A 17,476-nucleotide genomic window follows, 5' to 3' on the forward strand; every position below is an offset into this window, starting at 1 on the left:
TATTATTATGAAAATATTTTGTCCAAGAGTTATGCATGTGTGTGTACTTACAAATCAAAGAATATGTGGCATGTTTCTGTAAAAGAAATTAAATTAATATTTTCACATGGAATAGTACAATTAACTTTAGTAGTATTTTAGATTAAAATGAAACACGAATGTAATTGTCTTCCAACAACTTTCTCAACGTTAAAATGAAACGATCCAAGTATTAGACGTTATTTTAGATTATACTTTTCTATACACAGAACATTATATTATATTAACAGAGTGGCTTATTTAATTGTTGAGCTATAGATCTCCTCTACATGAACATTTCAATTCAAATCTCTCGTTTATAGGCCACAGTAAAGTCAGTCAACGAACTCCGAGTATGGGAAGTCCGAGCATTCGAAGGGCACGTTAACGTCAAGAGCGCTCTAATGACACAAACAGCCGCGTTGCATTCTGGTACATGGAGTCATATATTGGCTGGAGTCGCAAGCATTTGGAAAGTGAGTGTTTCTTTATTATATATTCATTTAGACATTTCACATAGTACAACCGAAGTTATCCAGACCTCATTTCTCTACTTTATACTCACATTAGACTTCTGTGACAGACTTTATATGAAAAAAAAAACAAGAAAAAAAAAAAAAAACAAGCAGAGCTGTGTTAAAACATAACATGCCCTCACACACTCGTGCTACAAGTCTTAAAGTGCTTTTGGATGCATTTAGTGTGCTTGACCAAACCCTGTGCCTTTTCAATGAGATAAGTCTTTTATTTCCTTTCATGGATAACAAAAGGTGATCAGCTGCAGCCTCCAGTTATCTGGTGGTGTGTGTTCACTGAATGCCCCAGAAGAAGTGGTTTTCTACAGTAAATGTCTTATTGGTGAGTTAGTCAGTGCACACTGTTCCTCGATTTCTGTAACCATGTGTAAAAAATAAAAAGGTTGTGTTTGGCAGCCATCCCTTTGTGCAGTCATTCAGTGAAAAGTGAGGTGCTTCAAAAGACAGACTTGCAGTTGGTCTACTGGGGCCCAAGGTGGACATGCATCCATACTGTTTTGTTTCTTTTTTCAAACTTTGTTTTCCCAGAACAATATAATTGCAGCTGTTTTATTGAGATGCAAACCTTGTGCTGATGGTTTTAGTTCCTATCTTCAGATTTGAAAGTTAAAAATCACATACAAAAAGAGGCTTTTATTTTTCTCCATTAGCATAACAGTAGGCATTAGTACCAGCACACATCTCCCTGTCCTCTTTCTATGGTGGATTTTAAAAGCTGCTCCCTTATAATGAACTTTTTTGATAACATCACTCATAAACTACACTACTGCATTCTGATTTTGTCTTTAAAATTAAAAATGATGAAATTGTATCTTTGTATAAATGAGATTTGAACTACTGCAGGATATAACTTTGGAGAAATGCTGTCATAAAAATCATTTTCATCCCTGTCAGACCCCTGGACTACACTTTCAATAAAGTTTAAAAAATTAATAAATAAATCAAAAGGTGTTTTCTGACATGTCAGTGCGGTCACCATGTTTCAGTTAGTGCTCCTTGCTATGGATGCATGTCTGCTTCGGACTTCAGAATACCTTGAAGCGGGCATTAGCACAGCATGAGGCTAACTAATGACAGACATTTCTCCAGGGCTGGAGTCTGCAATTAATAAATGTGTTTTTCTGCAATACACCTTCCACTACGGAAAGATTTCACGTTTAGTCATCACTTCATTCACTTCACATCACAGCAAGAAGCCAGCAGGACACAAACTTCACACACTTTTCCAGTGAGTCCAGCTCTGTTCATTATATCAGAACTGGCTTTAACTGGCTTTAAGTCTTCACAAAGGAGAAGAAAACACATCACTGACTCTTACGGGATATTCTAAGTATCTGGTACCTGTCACACTACTCTGTCAGCTCCTCAGAGCAGCATTTCACCATCAAGACTCCCCACAGCACCTGACGTTTTTTAATCAAGAGTCTTTTTCCTGTTTGTTTCTAAGATTCTCCAAATGACCTACGACTACTTGCGTGCAATTACAGCAGAGTCAGGTACTGGTGAAGGTCTCTAACCAGTAGTAAAATGCCAATGATGACACCATGAGAAGTGTTGTAATTTAAACACCCCACAGACAGTGACTCATATACAGTGTCTCGAGCTTGTAGTGAAAGATAATGCAGTAAGCGCATACATTATTGCCACAAACATATTGTGATCTTTTGCATATAAATTGTGCAGATCTCAACGACTGTATTGCGTGAGCTACCTCTCTACTCAGCTAAGTGGGATAAAGGGACGAAGCGATATAATATGTGTTTAAAATACATTGAGTCTGAAGAAGAAATTCTTTTTTTTTTTCTTTAGCAGATATGCATCGATAAGGTGTGTGTCATTTTGTAAGAAAGCTCACTTGGCCTTCAGTTCTGCTCTTTCTTTCATTAGACCTTTGAAATGTACCTGTAGCACCCTGTTGAAATATATCACTGCTGGTTTCATCAGAGGGTGTTGCCGTGCACCGTCATCCTGAGACATGAACGTGACATCACTTCCTTCTTTAATACTCTGGTTAACATTTTCAAACACCCAAACCATTGGTTTTATCCACTCTCAGTGGATTAAAAAGTCATTTTGTTCTTATATCTTCTCACATCTTCTCTGTTCTCCTAATCTGTCACAGAGGTTCGTTTATAGAGCACAGGTGTTGACAGAAAGTTGTGTGTACTACATGTTAGTGGGAAAGAAACCTCCATCATCTTTCCTCTCCTTCTCCACCCTCAACATTCCCCAGCTGCAATAAGCTCTCCCGGTCTCTCTGCCAGCCTGTTCCGCCGGTTTTCCTCATCCTCATCTTCCTCGAATAGAGTGTGGTGTATACTCAGCAGTTGGTGGGTGGGGGCTCTGGTCAGAGGTGGAGGCTGAGACTCGAGGTTCTCCGTCTGGTGGAGAGTCTCTCCATGAGGAGGAGAGGACTTGGGACTGAGAGCGTCTTCGCTGGAGGGAGGGTTTGGGCTCACGCCGTTGACGTAAGTGGTGGTTGGCAGGGTCATCGTAGAAAAGGCAGTGTTGGTCGATTCTGGAGAGCATACCTTGGTTTCTGAGGAGAAGACATGGTAGGAGAAGAGAGATGTAGGTTCAAGGCTTTTAAAGTATTGATAGCTGTTTTAAACTTCAACATGTGGCTTTATCAGCTTCTTATATTTGTGTCTCAACCACAGGTGATCACAGTCATCAGATCTGCTCCTTTGGTTAGAAACTAGAAGCTCAGCTATCCACCTCTACTCAAAGTTGACTTTAGCACATTAACCTGGATTATTTAAAAACACTCTCTCACCCAAACATTAGTACTGTATTTGGAATAGAAGACAAACAAAAACAACATCCTACCACGGAATGAGGAGTGACCAGCAGGCTAAGATGGATGGAAAGGTTGGTCTCACCTGTGATGGCACCAGACACATGAACAATGGTGTGCGTGCCTTCCAGGTACACTGTGTCCAGGTTGTGCTCTGGTGGCAGAGGTTCTGTGGTTGTGGTCTCCACCTTTGGCTTACGGATGGTCAGCATGTACGGGTGGACGTCCAGAGAGAAGTTACGAGTGTGCTTTTTTTCCATACAGCTGATGTCTGTGAAGGGAGACCAACAGTCTGCTTACAAAGAGGGAGAAAACTGAAAGAAGACATTAATCCAACGCTGACTTTACCTCTATCTCAGCTGTGTTTCAGGCTGTTCGCACTGAACTATATATTTACACTAATTTTACGACGCTACACGTTAGTGTGGTGATTATCGATGTGTTTGCCAGTTTCTGAATCTTTGGCTGAATCTCCGTGTCCCCCTGAACCCTCAATTAAAATCACCTGGAAAGTGTCTGAGTGCATGAGTGTGAAAGGGCTCAAAGTGGTGTTACCCAGACTGGGACAGCACTAACACACTTCTCACACAACCTGCATGTCATCAGCTCACCTGAGCGGCAGCATCAATTGTTATTGAACAAGTTTCAGTTTTAAATCATTGACATCATTGCTGATATGCTCCAATAAGTCAAAACAGTTTATTTACAAATCTGAAATAAATATGACTATAAAATCTTAAACTGCACATACAGTATGTGTAAAGATATATATAGATTTAAACAGATCAAGGTTGTTCGTAAGTTTATTCTTAAAGACAGGCTGACATATTTATAAAGCATCAACTTACTTGTTTACTTTCTGCAGTTCTTGTTTGATGTCTTTTTTTTAGTGTCATTAACCCATTAGTTTACATTTCTGTGTTTCTGGGCTTCCCCTGGGACCCCTGTGTTTCTGTGGTTTCACGTCACATTACAGTGAACTGTGGGTAATTTCCCCACGCTGACCCCCAATTTACTCCAAATTTGTGTTCACACAGCACACGCTGCAGTCCGTCTCCAGTGCATGCCACCAACAGCTGTTCATGGCTGTTACGCTGTGAGTCTGTTTTTTGCTGGAGCACTCTGCAGAAATGTATTATAAAGATCAGCTCTTCCAAACAGGAAAACAGACAATCAGAGTATCTGGTCATGTCAAAATAAAGAACCATGATCTGGGTCATGATCATAAAGACATGGAGGCTAGTTCTATGAGATGCCAGTGTTTTAGCTCGGTTGTTTGAACAGTTGTTTCCTAGAACGTGATTTTAAGCCATTATCTCATGTTTTATTGGCTGTGCTTTGTCTCTTTTGTGCTCCCTGTCTGTAACTTAGTGTTTTTCCTTCTGCCTGTCTTGGCCAGGTCTCCCTTGATGAAAAGGTTTTTAATCTGAGTGGGACTAACCTGGTTGAATAAAGGTTAATTTTTTTTTTTTTTAACTCATCCTTGTTCATCAAAACTACGTTATAAGCATATGGCTTGAAGTATTCAGCAGGTCAGGTCAAGAGGACATACTATGCCATGGACGAGGAAAAGTTAAACTTGGAGGTGAAAAGCTTCATCATTCTATGTGGCACGACACATTCTTTCTGTAAGGACACCAACAGAAAGGAGAAGGCATGGAATGATGGTGCTGAAGTTTAGGGAGTTCTAGGTGAGTTTAACATACTAATTAATTACCATGTTAGTATGTTGTCATGGGTGGGATTCCTGCAGGAACCTGTGGGTCTCCTGTGATCTTGCATATCCAGCTGCTTTGGAGTGCGCTGCACTGCAGAGATACTTTCAGTGTGAACTGGCACAACCAAAAACTACGGCCCTGTGCAGCACAGCGCTCACACTGTATGTGTGAATTAGGGGTAAGTCTGTAAGGGCTCAAGAGGTCAGCACAAAAGACCTCACACTCTTTACAATGTGACAATGGGACAGCCCTGGGGATGCACCTCAAAGTCAGTGAGTGTGTGAGTGTGGACACTGAGATAGGGCCCATGGTTCAAGACTGTAGAGGAAACCTCTTCAGGTAGCAACAGTCAGCTCTGATTTGCAATAAAGGACCCCCGTCAAACACTCCCTTTCTTTACACTGCTGTTGTTTACAGCCAGTTTAATTGAATTCAATTGAATTTATTTAGGATAACCCCTTGAGATGCAGCATCTCGTTTTCGAGGGGAGTTCAGTTCAGTAACATGAGAAGTTCAAACAAAGTGACAGTAGAGGATGATGCTGCTTTGATGGTCACACTCTCTAATGAGCACTTTAATTACTGGTCAGCTAAACCAACCAGAGATCAATATTTTATGACTGAAGTCTGTTAATGTTAGGCTCATGTTGTGTCTAAACGGCACTGCAGTCACCCGCTGTCAGTGGTGGCTGCCGGGTGGGAATCAGCTGCTGTTTCAAGAGATGGTTCAGGGTTCAGAGTCCATGATGACAGTCAGGCTATGTCACAGTACCACAAGAACCAATCAGAAGACATTAACTGATGTTCTGATCTGGTAGGATGGCTGCTGGTGAGATCAAGAATTGCACCTCTACCACCATGAGTGTTTTTTCTGCTAATGCCAGTACTGTCCAAAGTTTCTGTGGCTACAAAGAAAATCAGAACATTTTGACACTAAAGGTGGGTCTGGTGCTTCAGTGTTTTTTTCTCTGCCAGGTCCTACCTGGCAGAGCGGACATTCTCTGTTCAGTTAGGCCACACCTCCTCAGATGTGGCTCCACTGACCTGTGGAGTCCCTCAAGGATCCATCCTATCCTATCCTTTTCCTTCTGTACATGTTGCCACTTGGGGATGTATACACAGAAGCATAAAATGTCTTTTCACTGTTTTGCTGATGATGTCCAAATATACATGCCGCTAAGATCGGTAGGCCAGGACACTGTGCAGGCTTTTCTCGATTGCCTCAGTGATGTGAAGGCTTGGATGAGGGAAAATTTTCTTAAATTCAATGAATCGAAGACAGAGATCATTTTCTTTGGAGGACACACCCCCACAATGGCCTGCTTTGCAGAAAATCTGGGCCCCTTGCGTTCTAACATTCAGACTAAAGTTTGGAACCTTGGAGTCATCCTAGATAACCATTTTAACTTTGACAAGCAGATCAGTGCTGTTGTTAAAGCAAGCTTCTTCCAACGCCGTCTGTTAGCTAAGGCTAAGGCCTACTTTTCACAGGCAGATCTTGAGAAGACTATCCATGCCTTTGTTACATGTAGACTGGACTACTGTAACTCCTTATACATTGGCATGGATAAGTCATCAATTAACCGCCTTCAGCTCTTTCAGAATGCTGCTGCTCGACTCCTCTCTGGAAAGAAGAAGCGCGACCACATTACACCAGTCTTGGCGTCCCTCCACTGGCTCCCAGTCCGTTTTCGCATTGATTTTAAAATTCTTTTCATTGCTTTTAAAGCCCTCAATGGTCTTGCCCCTCTCTACCTGTCTGAAATGCTACATTTATACTCCCCAACCAGAGCCCTTAGATCTTCTGACCAGCTGCTGTTGGAGGTTCCCAAAACCAGACTCAAGTGGAGAGGTGACAGGGCCTTTGCAGCAGCTGCCCCCAGACTGTGGAACAGTCTCCCCATCCATATAAGAGCCTCCCCGACCAAAGAGATTTTTAAATCTTCCTTGAAGGCCCACTTTTTCTCCCTAGCGTTTCATCAATGAGCTCTTATAAAACACAGGCACCTTAGTTTTTAGTTTTTAAATTTTTACTGTTTTATTACAATGTTTTTCTGTCTTTTTATTGTTTTTATTGTTATATTTACTTATTTCTTTGTATTTGTGTGCAGCACTTTGATCGACTGCTGTCTTTTTGAAGGTGCTCTATAAATAAAGCTGACTTGACTTGACTTGACTCAATTAAGCAGAATTTAATAAATCAGATGATTATTTACCAACCTATATCAACTTAAACGAGTCAAGTTACTTTTTTAGCTTTGTTTTGGTCTCCACCAACTTTACAAAAGTTTGTTCTGCAGCTTCACTTTGCACCCTGGCCAGTTGCTGTTTTCAGCGGGTCAGGAAATGCACAGTGGGTAAATGCACCACGCTACGTTTCACAGAAAACTGAACAAACAAAGCAGTGAGCCATAGAGTGAAGCAGAGAGCTGGAGAACTACAGCAGGTGCTGAAAAATGCTGATTCTTTGAATGTAGCATAAAGTTTGTTTCACTGTGAGAAGAGTGAGGATCAGAGCACTTCTGTAAACACCTCAGTCTGATGTCCTACCTTTTGTGGCAGGATACTGTGTGCTTTTGCTGTCCAGAAGTGGTGCGATGAAGCTGTCAGCAACTGTTTTCCTTCTGAGCGGTTTGGGTTTTTCAGGCTTGGTGTTGTTTTCTAGTCGAGTCAGAGTGAGTGGCTCCTGTGGAGGTGACAGAAACACAGATTATTGAACCACAGCTCTGGATTAGGTCCCAGTAGCCAAAGCAGAAATGAAAACAAATCCTGAAGACCACATTATTCCTTAAAGTCCTTGTTCTGTTTTCAGAGGTCAGTGACATTTTGGGTCTCAGTGGTTTTAGTTTCCATGATCTGCAGCTGAAGACACACCCAGCCGGCAGCTGCCTTACCTTAAACGACTGAGGGAGAGGATTGGACGATGGGATCCACTTCATCTTCTTCCGAGGTCGTTTGATGACCAGTGGCTCCCCGGCCATCTCTCCCACTCCCAGATCACTGGGGTCCAAATTTGGATCAATTGTCTGTATCCCAGAATCCCTCACGGTGGGTGTAGCATCATGATTGGACTGTGCGAGCGCCGCCAGCAGCTGCCGGACCACATTGTCATACATGAGGTCGCTCTCGTTGGTGATGAAGTCCAGCCGGTTCAGAGACTTGATGTGGTCTCTGTTCTCGTTGCAGAACATGGCCAGGATGTTGATGTCACAGAACTGTGACTTCTGCCAGCGGCGCCGTGTTTTTATACCAACTTTGTGGAGTTTGTCGAACACAAAGTTGGACTTGCGCACTACAAACAGGTGCAGCAGATTGAGCAGGATGATGAGGTTCATGGTGCAGAGCAGAGCGATGTCCACAGCCGCCATGATGCGCTGCAGCTGCACAGCAGGCAGCTTACAGTTCACCTTCAGCTTCAGCTCCACGTAGCTGCTGATGTCAGGGGGCTCGCCCAGGGCACAAGTGAACTCGTTCTGCCTCTGACGGGCATAGTAGGCGCTCAGGTAAGAAATGGGGATGGAGCTTAGGCAAATAATGGCCAGGTGGCGTGCAAGGTAAAGCTTGGCCAGAAAATTACTCTGGCCCCGTCTCTCTAGATATTTCTCAAACAGATTCTGCTCAGGGCTCTTCTCCTTCTCTGCGTTCTCGATGATCTCCCTCCTCTCTCGCTCAGTTATGCCCGGCCCTTTGGACTGGATCTGCTTCTCGATCTTTGGAGCTCGGCCCTCAGCCGCTCGATGATAGCAGTTATCAATCTCTTGAAGCAGGAAATTGAGCTCTGAAGTGAGCCGTGTGGAGGCAAGGAACTCCCAGCCCAGAGCGGGAATGTACATGATCCCAGCGAAGGCCAGCAGGGCGTAGGGCAGGAACTTGTGTTCAAACAGTGAAGGCCAAAGGTGAGACTCCACTCCGGGTACAGCGTCCCTCAGCTCTGTCCAGCAGTAGCCTCGAGCATACAGCGCCTGGTCTCTGGTGAAGTTGTGTGGTGTGTAACAGTATATGGACTCCTCTGAGGGAAACACAGAAAGACTCAAATATTATCCAACTTCATAAACAATCCTCTGATAAACATACAGGAAGTTTTCTCACAGAGGCTGCAAGGACATGCTTACCTCTTAATCCAACAAGTTACCATCCTAAATCTCTCGTCTCAGAGAGGTAATGAGACCAGAGGTATTCATTAAACTGCACACAGCTGCACTAAGTGTTCAGTCACAATCTAACCACTTACCAGATCAGCATCACACTATCTATCATTGACGGCCTTGCAGCTTTCAGCGATGTTTCCAGAATCTCTTTCTTCTCTCACATCCTTTCATTCATAGCGTAAATCTGAGGATCTCTCAGACTTATTCATCTGTGTGTCTCTGACAACAACTGCCCTCCTCTCTGAAATGATCTGAGTCTGAGCCTGGCTCAGAGTGTCAGGGAGTCTGTTTTCAACCTTTGGAACAGAGCTGGGCAATCCTAGGGACAGCTTTCTGCTGGGATGCAAAATCACTAAACCACCACATGCTGGCCTCTCTGGCTCCCCATAAAACCTAGAATAGAGTCTAAAAATCTATCATCTAGCCTACACCTCTAAAGTGCAGATTGCAGGTTAAATACATTTGTGAATTAACAATTAACATCCCCTGATAATGCCAGTAGAAAAAGTCATTAATTGATTTTGTATGTTATTCAACAAAAAAAGCACAAAGTCAGAGGAAGAAGAGGCTGTTTTCAGTAAAACTGTTTAAAACGCTCTTTTTTTCAGCATAGCTTCATATGTCAGAGCAATAGGGACTCGCATCCCCTTACTCCACTCTGAGCCAATGGGAATAGCAGGTTGTCATGAGTGAGAGTGGGCATTTCAGGTTGTGTTTATAGTGTTTTTTCCAAAGTATTATTTAATTTGACCATTCATTAAGATGATTCAGATGTGTTTGAATGGATGGATGGATGCAGAAATACTAGCTTATCACGACATAGTGTGCGGCTGGAAAGACCGGACTTTATTTCTGCATCGGTCAGAAAAAACACAGTCGTCTGTGGTGCCCACTTTTCCACAGGAAGATTGATATGATGGAGTCTATTTTATAAAGTCTATGGATGGAGTTCAGGATGGGGTACCAGAGCCAGGTCTGGGTGAGACTGGGCAGCAGCAGCAGCCTCTAGCCTAGCTTCCAGAGACAGACAGAAACAGGGATTTGTCAGAGATTCAGCCCAAGATTCAACCTGACGGAAACGTGACAAAATGTCATTTCATGTGAAGGAACACAACCAAAATTAAGGCCAACAACAAAACAAAAAACAACCTGAAAGGACAGAAATGTTCCAGATTACTCCCAAGGGTTTATGGGAGTGCACCACCCTATCTATGGGAGTCTTTAGTCATCAGGCTCCTCTTCTTTAGAATAAGTTACTGGTTAAAGTTTGGGCATGGTCTCAATAGTCATGTTTCCACCAAGCAGTCCAGGTTGGTTCAGTACGGTTTGGGACGGTTTGGTACAGTTAAGCCTGATCCTGTTTGTGTTTCCACAGCAAACTGTCCCCTCTCGTGGTAGGCAGCGTGTAAGCCGTATGCCGAAAGCCGCAGCTGTTAAACAAAAGCGCGACGCCGTAGCAGCGCGACATAGTTTACCCCGCTAATAAATCCAACAAAGAAGAAAAATGCGACACAGTAAACAAAGAGCACAGATGGAAGACATGCAGCATTTCGTCCTCTCTGTGATTGGCATGTAGCTCTTTGATACAAAGAACAATCAAGCTTTGTTTCAGAGAAGTCTGTGAGCCACCAGGAGAAATGCAGCCGCTGTAGGGGTAAGTGATGATTCTTTTGACCAATCAACGGTCTGCAGTGTGTTGCTCCACCTTCTGAGAGCGGATCGGTTCAGTCTGGCACCCATACGAAAGGGTCCCAAAAAGTGGGACAGCTCTTGTCTCGGTTTTTAGGGATCTGTCCCGTGATGAGTCAGTGGAAACGCCGCTAAAAGCGCGCTGTACCGAGATGAACTGGACCAGCCTGCTTGGTGGAAACACGGCTAAAGTTTAATGGTACGGCCACACCGAAAGCAAACTGTCGTCGAGATTACACACAGAGTCAATGCAAAAACGCGTCTGATTGCCCTGATTCATGCATTTGGGGCGGCACTTTTGGGGCGTCGGGGCGTTTGTGCGTCAGACGCCTAAACGCTTCAGTTGAAAATATTGAACTTTCGACGCGAATTCATGTGAAGGCTGTGCCGTGGCAGCCAATCAGCGATGACATTCCTCCACAACGTCATTGATTTGATGATGCTGGGGGGGAACCACCACCTGCTCCGACTCCAACCCCGCTGGAAGATGGAGGAGAAAATAATCTCAGTGCTTCCTCTGGATTGGTGCTGTGGACAGCCTGCTGCCGTGGCGTGGACCTGTCAGACTCCAACTGCTGTGACTTTAACTGACATTTTCAGAGCCCCAAAAACTTCCTTATGGTTCCTCTGACACCTCCTCTGCTCTCCCTTCATTTATTTATTCTCCACCACCTGAGAGCTGTTTTGGCAGTGAAGGAGCTGTAAAAACGCGTCATGCTTTGTGCTACTTGTGTACCTGTAACCCAGCAGTGAGGAAATACCTGAGAGCTTGTGTTTACAGCCCTGTCATCCAGCTGCTAAAGTTTAACCCTCTGTCCCTGGTTTCTGTAGCTCTGCAGAGTCTGACTCAGCAGTAAACTGACATCTTTCCCATCCATCACTCCCAGTCTGCCCTCTCACCAAACATCCTCCTTTCTCTTTCCTCTCCTTCCAGTCCACCCCCTCCTGTCTCCAGACACTCTTTAGCCTCTCTGCCCTCTTCATAGCACTCTGTGTTGTGTCAGTTCTCTTTTCACAGCCATGCCTAATCACCCAACACTTGGTCTTATCACTGTCATTTACAGGAAACACATGAGTGGCTCTGAATGCCCTGGCTTTGACTCATCTGGATGGACTGCCTTTACCTGTTTCTTGTGATGTGGGGGAAAGACAGTGCTGGCTGTTCATGTTACAATCTGATAAAACCTTCTTGCACACACTGCCCAGCTGTGGTGGACCAACTGCTGCTAAACTGATGTGTACTGGGGTGGTGGTTGCCCTCTAGAGGTGAAAGGCTCACCTGCAAAGTTCCTGGTGAAGACGAGTGTGACCAGCAGGATGGGGATGATGACCGTGCCGATGGTGACGACGCGATCAAAGGGCAGCTCCAGTTTGAGCTGCACCATGAGCCCTGCCAGTGCCCCCCCCTTCTCGTCCTGAGAGGAGCCCGGCAGGATCAGCTCTTTCAGCTTCTCGCCGGCTAGCAGAGCTGTGGCCATGTCTAAGTTCTGATCGAGGATGTTCTGCATCCGGAACACCAAGGACTACAATCTCCCTCAGGGCGGAGGGGAGATCACACACTCCTTCCTGCTCTGCTCAAACACACACACATGCACATACACACACGCACAGCTTCAGCCCCTGACACCATACGTGGGTGAGAAGAGGGTCATCTTGGTCTGACTTCTCTGTGGCGTCTACACTTTCCCACAGCTCTGCAGAAACGTGGACATAATGTTCAGATGCACACTCCTGGCCCGGCCTCCTCTGAGTTCTGCTCCATCCTCACAGTCCCTGGCTCTGGTCCACACACTGAGGCAGGTTAAGGAATGAGTCCAGGTGAGGAGGCGCTCTGTGATGCTCAAGAAGACTGATCGCTGGCCGAAGACTATTCAGCCCAGACACATCCTGTCCTGAAATACAGATACACAGTTAGGGTTGTACTGCTGTGCATCGTTAGGAAGGTTCAGTACATACACAATAAACCTGTCTGCTTTTAATGTGTCACACTCACACACACACACACATACACACACACACACACACACACACACACACACACTATGCTCTGTGTATAAAACCATGGATAGCAAACAAACAGAAAAGAGTGAAGTCAAAGCTCTCTGCTGCAGTGCAGGTTTACAAGCTGGCCTCATCTATGTTAACAGACAGGACATGGGTCAGAAACCACTAGGGGCCGAAAACCTGGCCCTTTATTGGACCAACAGGTCCAAAAAAGGGGCCATTTACACGACAACGGTTTCAGAGTGAAACACAAAAGTTTTGTCGCATTTCAGCCTTGTGTTTACATAAAAACGGCGTTTCAGCCGACCTAAAATGCAAACTTTTGAAAATGACCTCAAAGTGAGATTTTTCTGAAACGCTGCTGACTCCGTTCCCATGTAAACAGTAAGCCGGCGTTTTCAGTGGATAGGATGACACCACACTCCACTTCGTGCTTCATGCATACAACAGGACAACAGTACAGTTGTTATGATCGTCACAAACTACTGTGTTGTGCTTGTGCTGCACAATCTGCTGACTGTCTTTTAACAAAATGTGCATCTGTTGCTCCACTCTTGAACTTAGTACCCCAATACACCAGATGATCGGCTCAACTCTTCTTCATTTGAGATCTCCCAAAAGGACAAGACAGATAAAGCACCACCTGCAGGCCTAGCATGCTTACTACAGCATTTTTAGTCCGTCAGCGTTTCTGTGTAAACACAGATTTTTATCACTGCGTTTTAGCGTTTTCAGATGAAACGTTGTCGTGTAACGGGGCGTAAGTGTTTGTCAAACATGTATCTGTCATCAGAGTGAGTTCTTATCATGTGGATTAACATCACTGTGGTCAAGTCTGCTAGTTGGTAATTTGATGTTGAAAGAATCATAATTGACAGCTGTGTTGACCAATGAGTCACGCAGCATTATGTGCATTGAGTAATCAGAGTAACAGAGGAACTATGAAAGGAAATGTAACTGCTGCAGGTTTGCCAACTTAGAAACTTTGTCACTATATCTAGCAAGGTTTCAGACTCTTCTGGAGACTCTTTTTCAAGACGTGACACTTCTTAACGAGCAGCAGGTGCTGCCGTGGGCCCCTCCCCTGTTCCAAACCCAACACTCAAAGGTGGAAAAGTCCTCTTCGCTCAGCAGTCCCCCCCAGCTGCAGCCAGAGCAGATGACTGCATGCAGATTAAGTGAGCATGCGGGAACCTGCTGCTGGCAGATCCCAGGGCAGGATGGAAGAGTAAAAACTTTATGTATCTGAAATAAATCACTGATACGTTTGCTGATAAAGAAAGAGGGTTGTTATTCTGACTATTAAAAAAATAAAAAAAATTGATAGAAGACAGGTCCCTTTTTGCTCATGTTGTGTCTCCCACTGTAATATTTCCTTCTCCTGCAGCTTCCATGTCAATGACATACAAATAGCAGCTATGCAAGTGGGTGATGATGTCATTTTGTGACTTCAAGGACAGCGTATAGCTGCTTTCTCTACTAAGGAGCTGGCAAAAAATGCAGGCAGAGATAAACATTTTAACCTCTGCTGAACTTTTTAAAACTTTTTCCAACCCAGCTTGTGATCAAAGACTGAAATAAAGAATTTAAAATTAAAATGTAAAGTAATAAATAAATAATTAAATAAATAAAATTAAGAAAAATTAAATTAATAAAACATATAAATTAATTTAAAAAAATTAAAACAAATAAAATAACCGTACATTTTTAATTAAATGAAAAAAATGAATTAAAAAACAAATATTAATTATAACTTAAGATAATAATAATAATAATAATAATAATAATAATAATAATAATAATAATAATAATGATAATAATAATAATAATAATAATTTCTAAACTACAAACCTCATACTTATTTAAACTGATATTTCTCCCACTCTCAGGTAATAAGGCAGTGATGTGTTTGTTATCTCACTCTGGGGCTGCAAAGGAACTTGTATTTATACCAGTGCAGGACATTTTGTGTGGAGCAGACGCATGCCGAGCTGAATGCCCACACAGACCCAAAGGCTATAGTGCACCAAACACAATATGCTTAACTTTTGTAGCGGCTGCAACAACATAGAAGAAGCTACAGGTCTGAGATCCCTGCTCTCAGTAAGATGTTTGGCAACACTTTGGAGACAGACTTTTAACAGCCCAACTCTGAGAGGGAACCAGTCATCAGCTGTCGACCAGCATAAAGATCCTTTTGGTCCATATTTCAGTAATAAAGTCATAAACGAGCAAACACAGCTGTTGTGTAGTGCTGTAGAAAGCACAGCTGATGGATGGACATCCAGGGCTACAGTTGGTTTTATCCTGTGCCCACTAAAACCATTTTAAACTGTTAAAAAGAAGATTAAGCTCTTTAAAAAGAAGACTCGTATATATTTTGTGTTAATTATTCTTAAATCTTAGCTGGTTGCAGCATTACTGGGTTTTATTTTCCCATAACGTTTAATTTAAAATGTTTAAAAAATCTGGCCTACAAGCCTGGACTGTAAGCGCTCCACTTCAGATGACAGGTAAAAGTTCTTTAAGTTCTCAACAAAGGTAAAGAAATCTGATGATTCTTCCCCCTGAATCAAACTGTGTATTTAAAGGTGAGTTACACACCAAACCCGTGTTTCTGTGTTTTGTCACTCAGTGATGCAGTCAACTGGCAGAGGACTAATCCTCTCTCTGACCAGCTGAGTGTTTCTCCTTTCATCCGGCAAGGGCACCAAAGGGCATCATTCTCCTCTGGATGCTGTTCATACATGAACCTGATCAGAAACAGAATTCAGCTTCAGGTTCCCACAGATGTTCTGTCCCCCTTTACGAAAGGAACAGCCACTCTATTTTTGACTTGGCTTATCAGATTCCCTCCCTGCCCCTGCCTCTGTCTGGCCTCCTGGTCGGCAGAGGTACAGTGTGTTCACATTGGAGAGTCAGGTAAACACACACGCACTGCAGCTAAGGTGTGTGTCTTTGCAGTGTGTTTGAATACCAAAATAAGCAGGAGTCTGCCGGCTCATTCCACATGAAGGTTATGTGAATGTCCTTTGAAAGGGGTGAGGATACATCACCCCTTACCACTAATGATCCTCACCCTCTCCACCCGCCACCATCTCTTCCTCTCTCCATTACCCCTCCATCACTCCTCCCACTTTCCCTCTCTTCCTAAGAGACTAAGCTAATGGACGAAATCCTTAAACTCAAAGCCCAGAGTTTCAGAGTGCTCTGCGTTTCCTGGAGAGAGAGCATTGACGCAGTGGTTTCATCAGCACAAGAAGAGATCAGTGCATCTTTATCACAGAGGGGATCTCTTTGAACCATGATAGGGAAACCTGATCAAGAGCTGCATAATGTGAGTGTTGGTGCCGTGCAGGGGACAAAACCCAGCCCGGTGCCATCAGAGTAACTTCACCCACATTCTCACACACTGTTTCACAGAGGAAGAGAAATAAACTTTGCATTATGTGGATTTAAAGGGGCAGCGCTCAGTGTGAAGCTGCACCGCTGTCTGTCAGCTGCTGGCACGGCTCCAGTCCAACAGATAATGCCCTTCAGCCCGGCTCTGCCACCAGCGCTCAGAGAGGGAATCCCACAGTCTCTGGCTGCCACAGCATCCCCCCAGCTTCCACCTCAACAGACGAGTACAAAGAGGCAGAGCTGAGCTGCTGGACCCCCGCTGAAGAAAATAATCCATGCTCAATGACAACATGCAGGACGGTGACTGAAGAGGGGAAAACTTTTTAGTCCAACTCTGGTTCTTAGACGATCAGAAAACAAGTGGGATCTGAGGAGTAAAATGGATCAGTGAAATCTTCGTGAGGGAACACAGCGCGACACATACACATCGCTATTAAACACGAAGCGTCCTGGTCATCACCCCAGACTATTAGCTAATTCCATAAACACAGCAGGAGCATTTCATCAGGACCAGACCATTTTTGGGTCCCATTCGTCTCCTGTTGAGCTCGGTGCTCCTCTGACGGGTCTGTGGGTGCAGGACTCCGGGAGAACCGGCATCAGGAGGAGCACGGTACCAGCAGAGACATTACATCGCAGCGAGCTGCAGCTGTCTGCAGATGAGGAGACGTTTCAGCACCTGAGCAGCGGATAGCTCCCGAACAGCCAGCAGCTAAACATCAAGAGCCGCGTCTGAGTGTGTGTGACTGTGAGTGTGTCTGTGTGTGTGCTGCTGGCTGTGTGAGAGTCTCTATGAAGCTCTGTACCTGCAGCAGCCGCCTACCTGTCCACACCGGAGGGACCGTCCCCGTACAGCCAGGCTCCCTGCAGACATGTGTTTATAAAGGAGGAACAACAAAGATGCACTCACCATGTCTGCCTGCCTCTCCAGGAGCGGGAAGGGTTAATCTGCAGTGCGGGCGAGCAGCTACAGCATGTATCCGAGCACACCGGTTTGTTCCGCCTTTACCCCCCCCCCCCCCCCCCCCCCCCCCCCTCCTCCTCTCCCCTCCCCGCCCTGCCTCCTCCTCAGGAACAAGGGATGAACAAACACATGAAGATTTTCTTCCTCATCACCTCGCTCCTGCTCTCCTCCGCGCGCTGCAGCGGATCAGCGCAGGACTGC

The 17,476-nt window shown here is 44.5% G+C and overlaps 1 protein-coding gene across 1 annotated transcript; it reads right to left on the reverse strand.

Moving 5' to 3' along the window:
* Nucleotides 1–504: 504 nt before the first annotated feature.
* Nucleotides 505–17,328, reverse strand: panx2 (pannexin 2). The gene is made up of 6 exons (XM_074677069.1): nt 17,222–17,328; nt 12,185–12,797; nt 7,963–9,077; nt 7,619–7,754; nt 3,437–3,622; nt 505–3,093 (listed from the first exon to the last, which is right to left on the reverse strand). Exons 2-6 carry the CDS (start codon nt 12,411–12,413, stop codon nt 2,774–2,776), a joined length of 1,986 nt encoding a protein of 661 aa, XP_074533170.1. The 5' UTR covers nt 12,414–12,797; nt 17,222–17,328; the 3' UTR covers nt 505–2,773.
* Nucleotides 17,329–17,476: the final 148 nt, after the last annotated feature.

The sequence above is a fragment of the Halichoeres trimaculatus genome, unplaced genomic scaffold (genome assembly GCF_033239565.1).
Source record: "Halichoeres trimaculatus isolate MK-OKI-2021-1 unplaced genomic scaffold, fHalTri1.1 fHalTri1_scaffold_10, whole genome shotgun sequence".
Classification (NCBI taxonomy): Eukaryota; Metazoa; Chordata; class Actinopteri; order Labriformes; family Labridae; genus Halichoeres; species Halichoeres trimaculatus.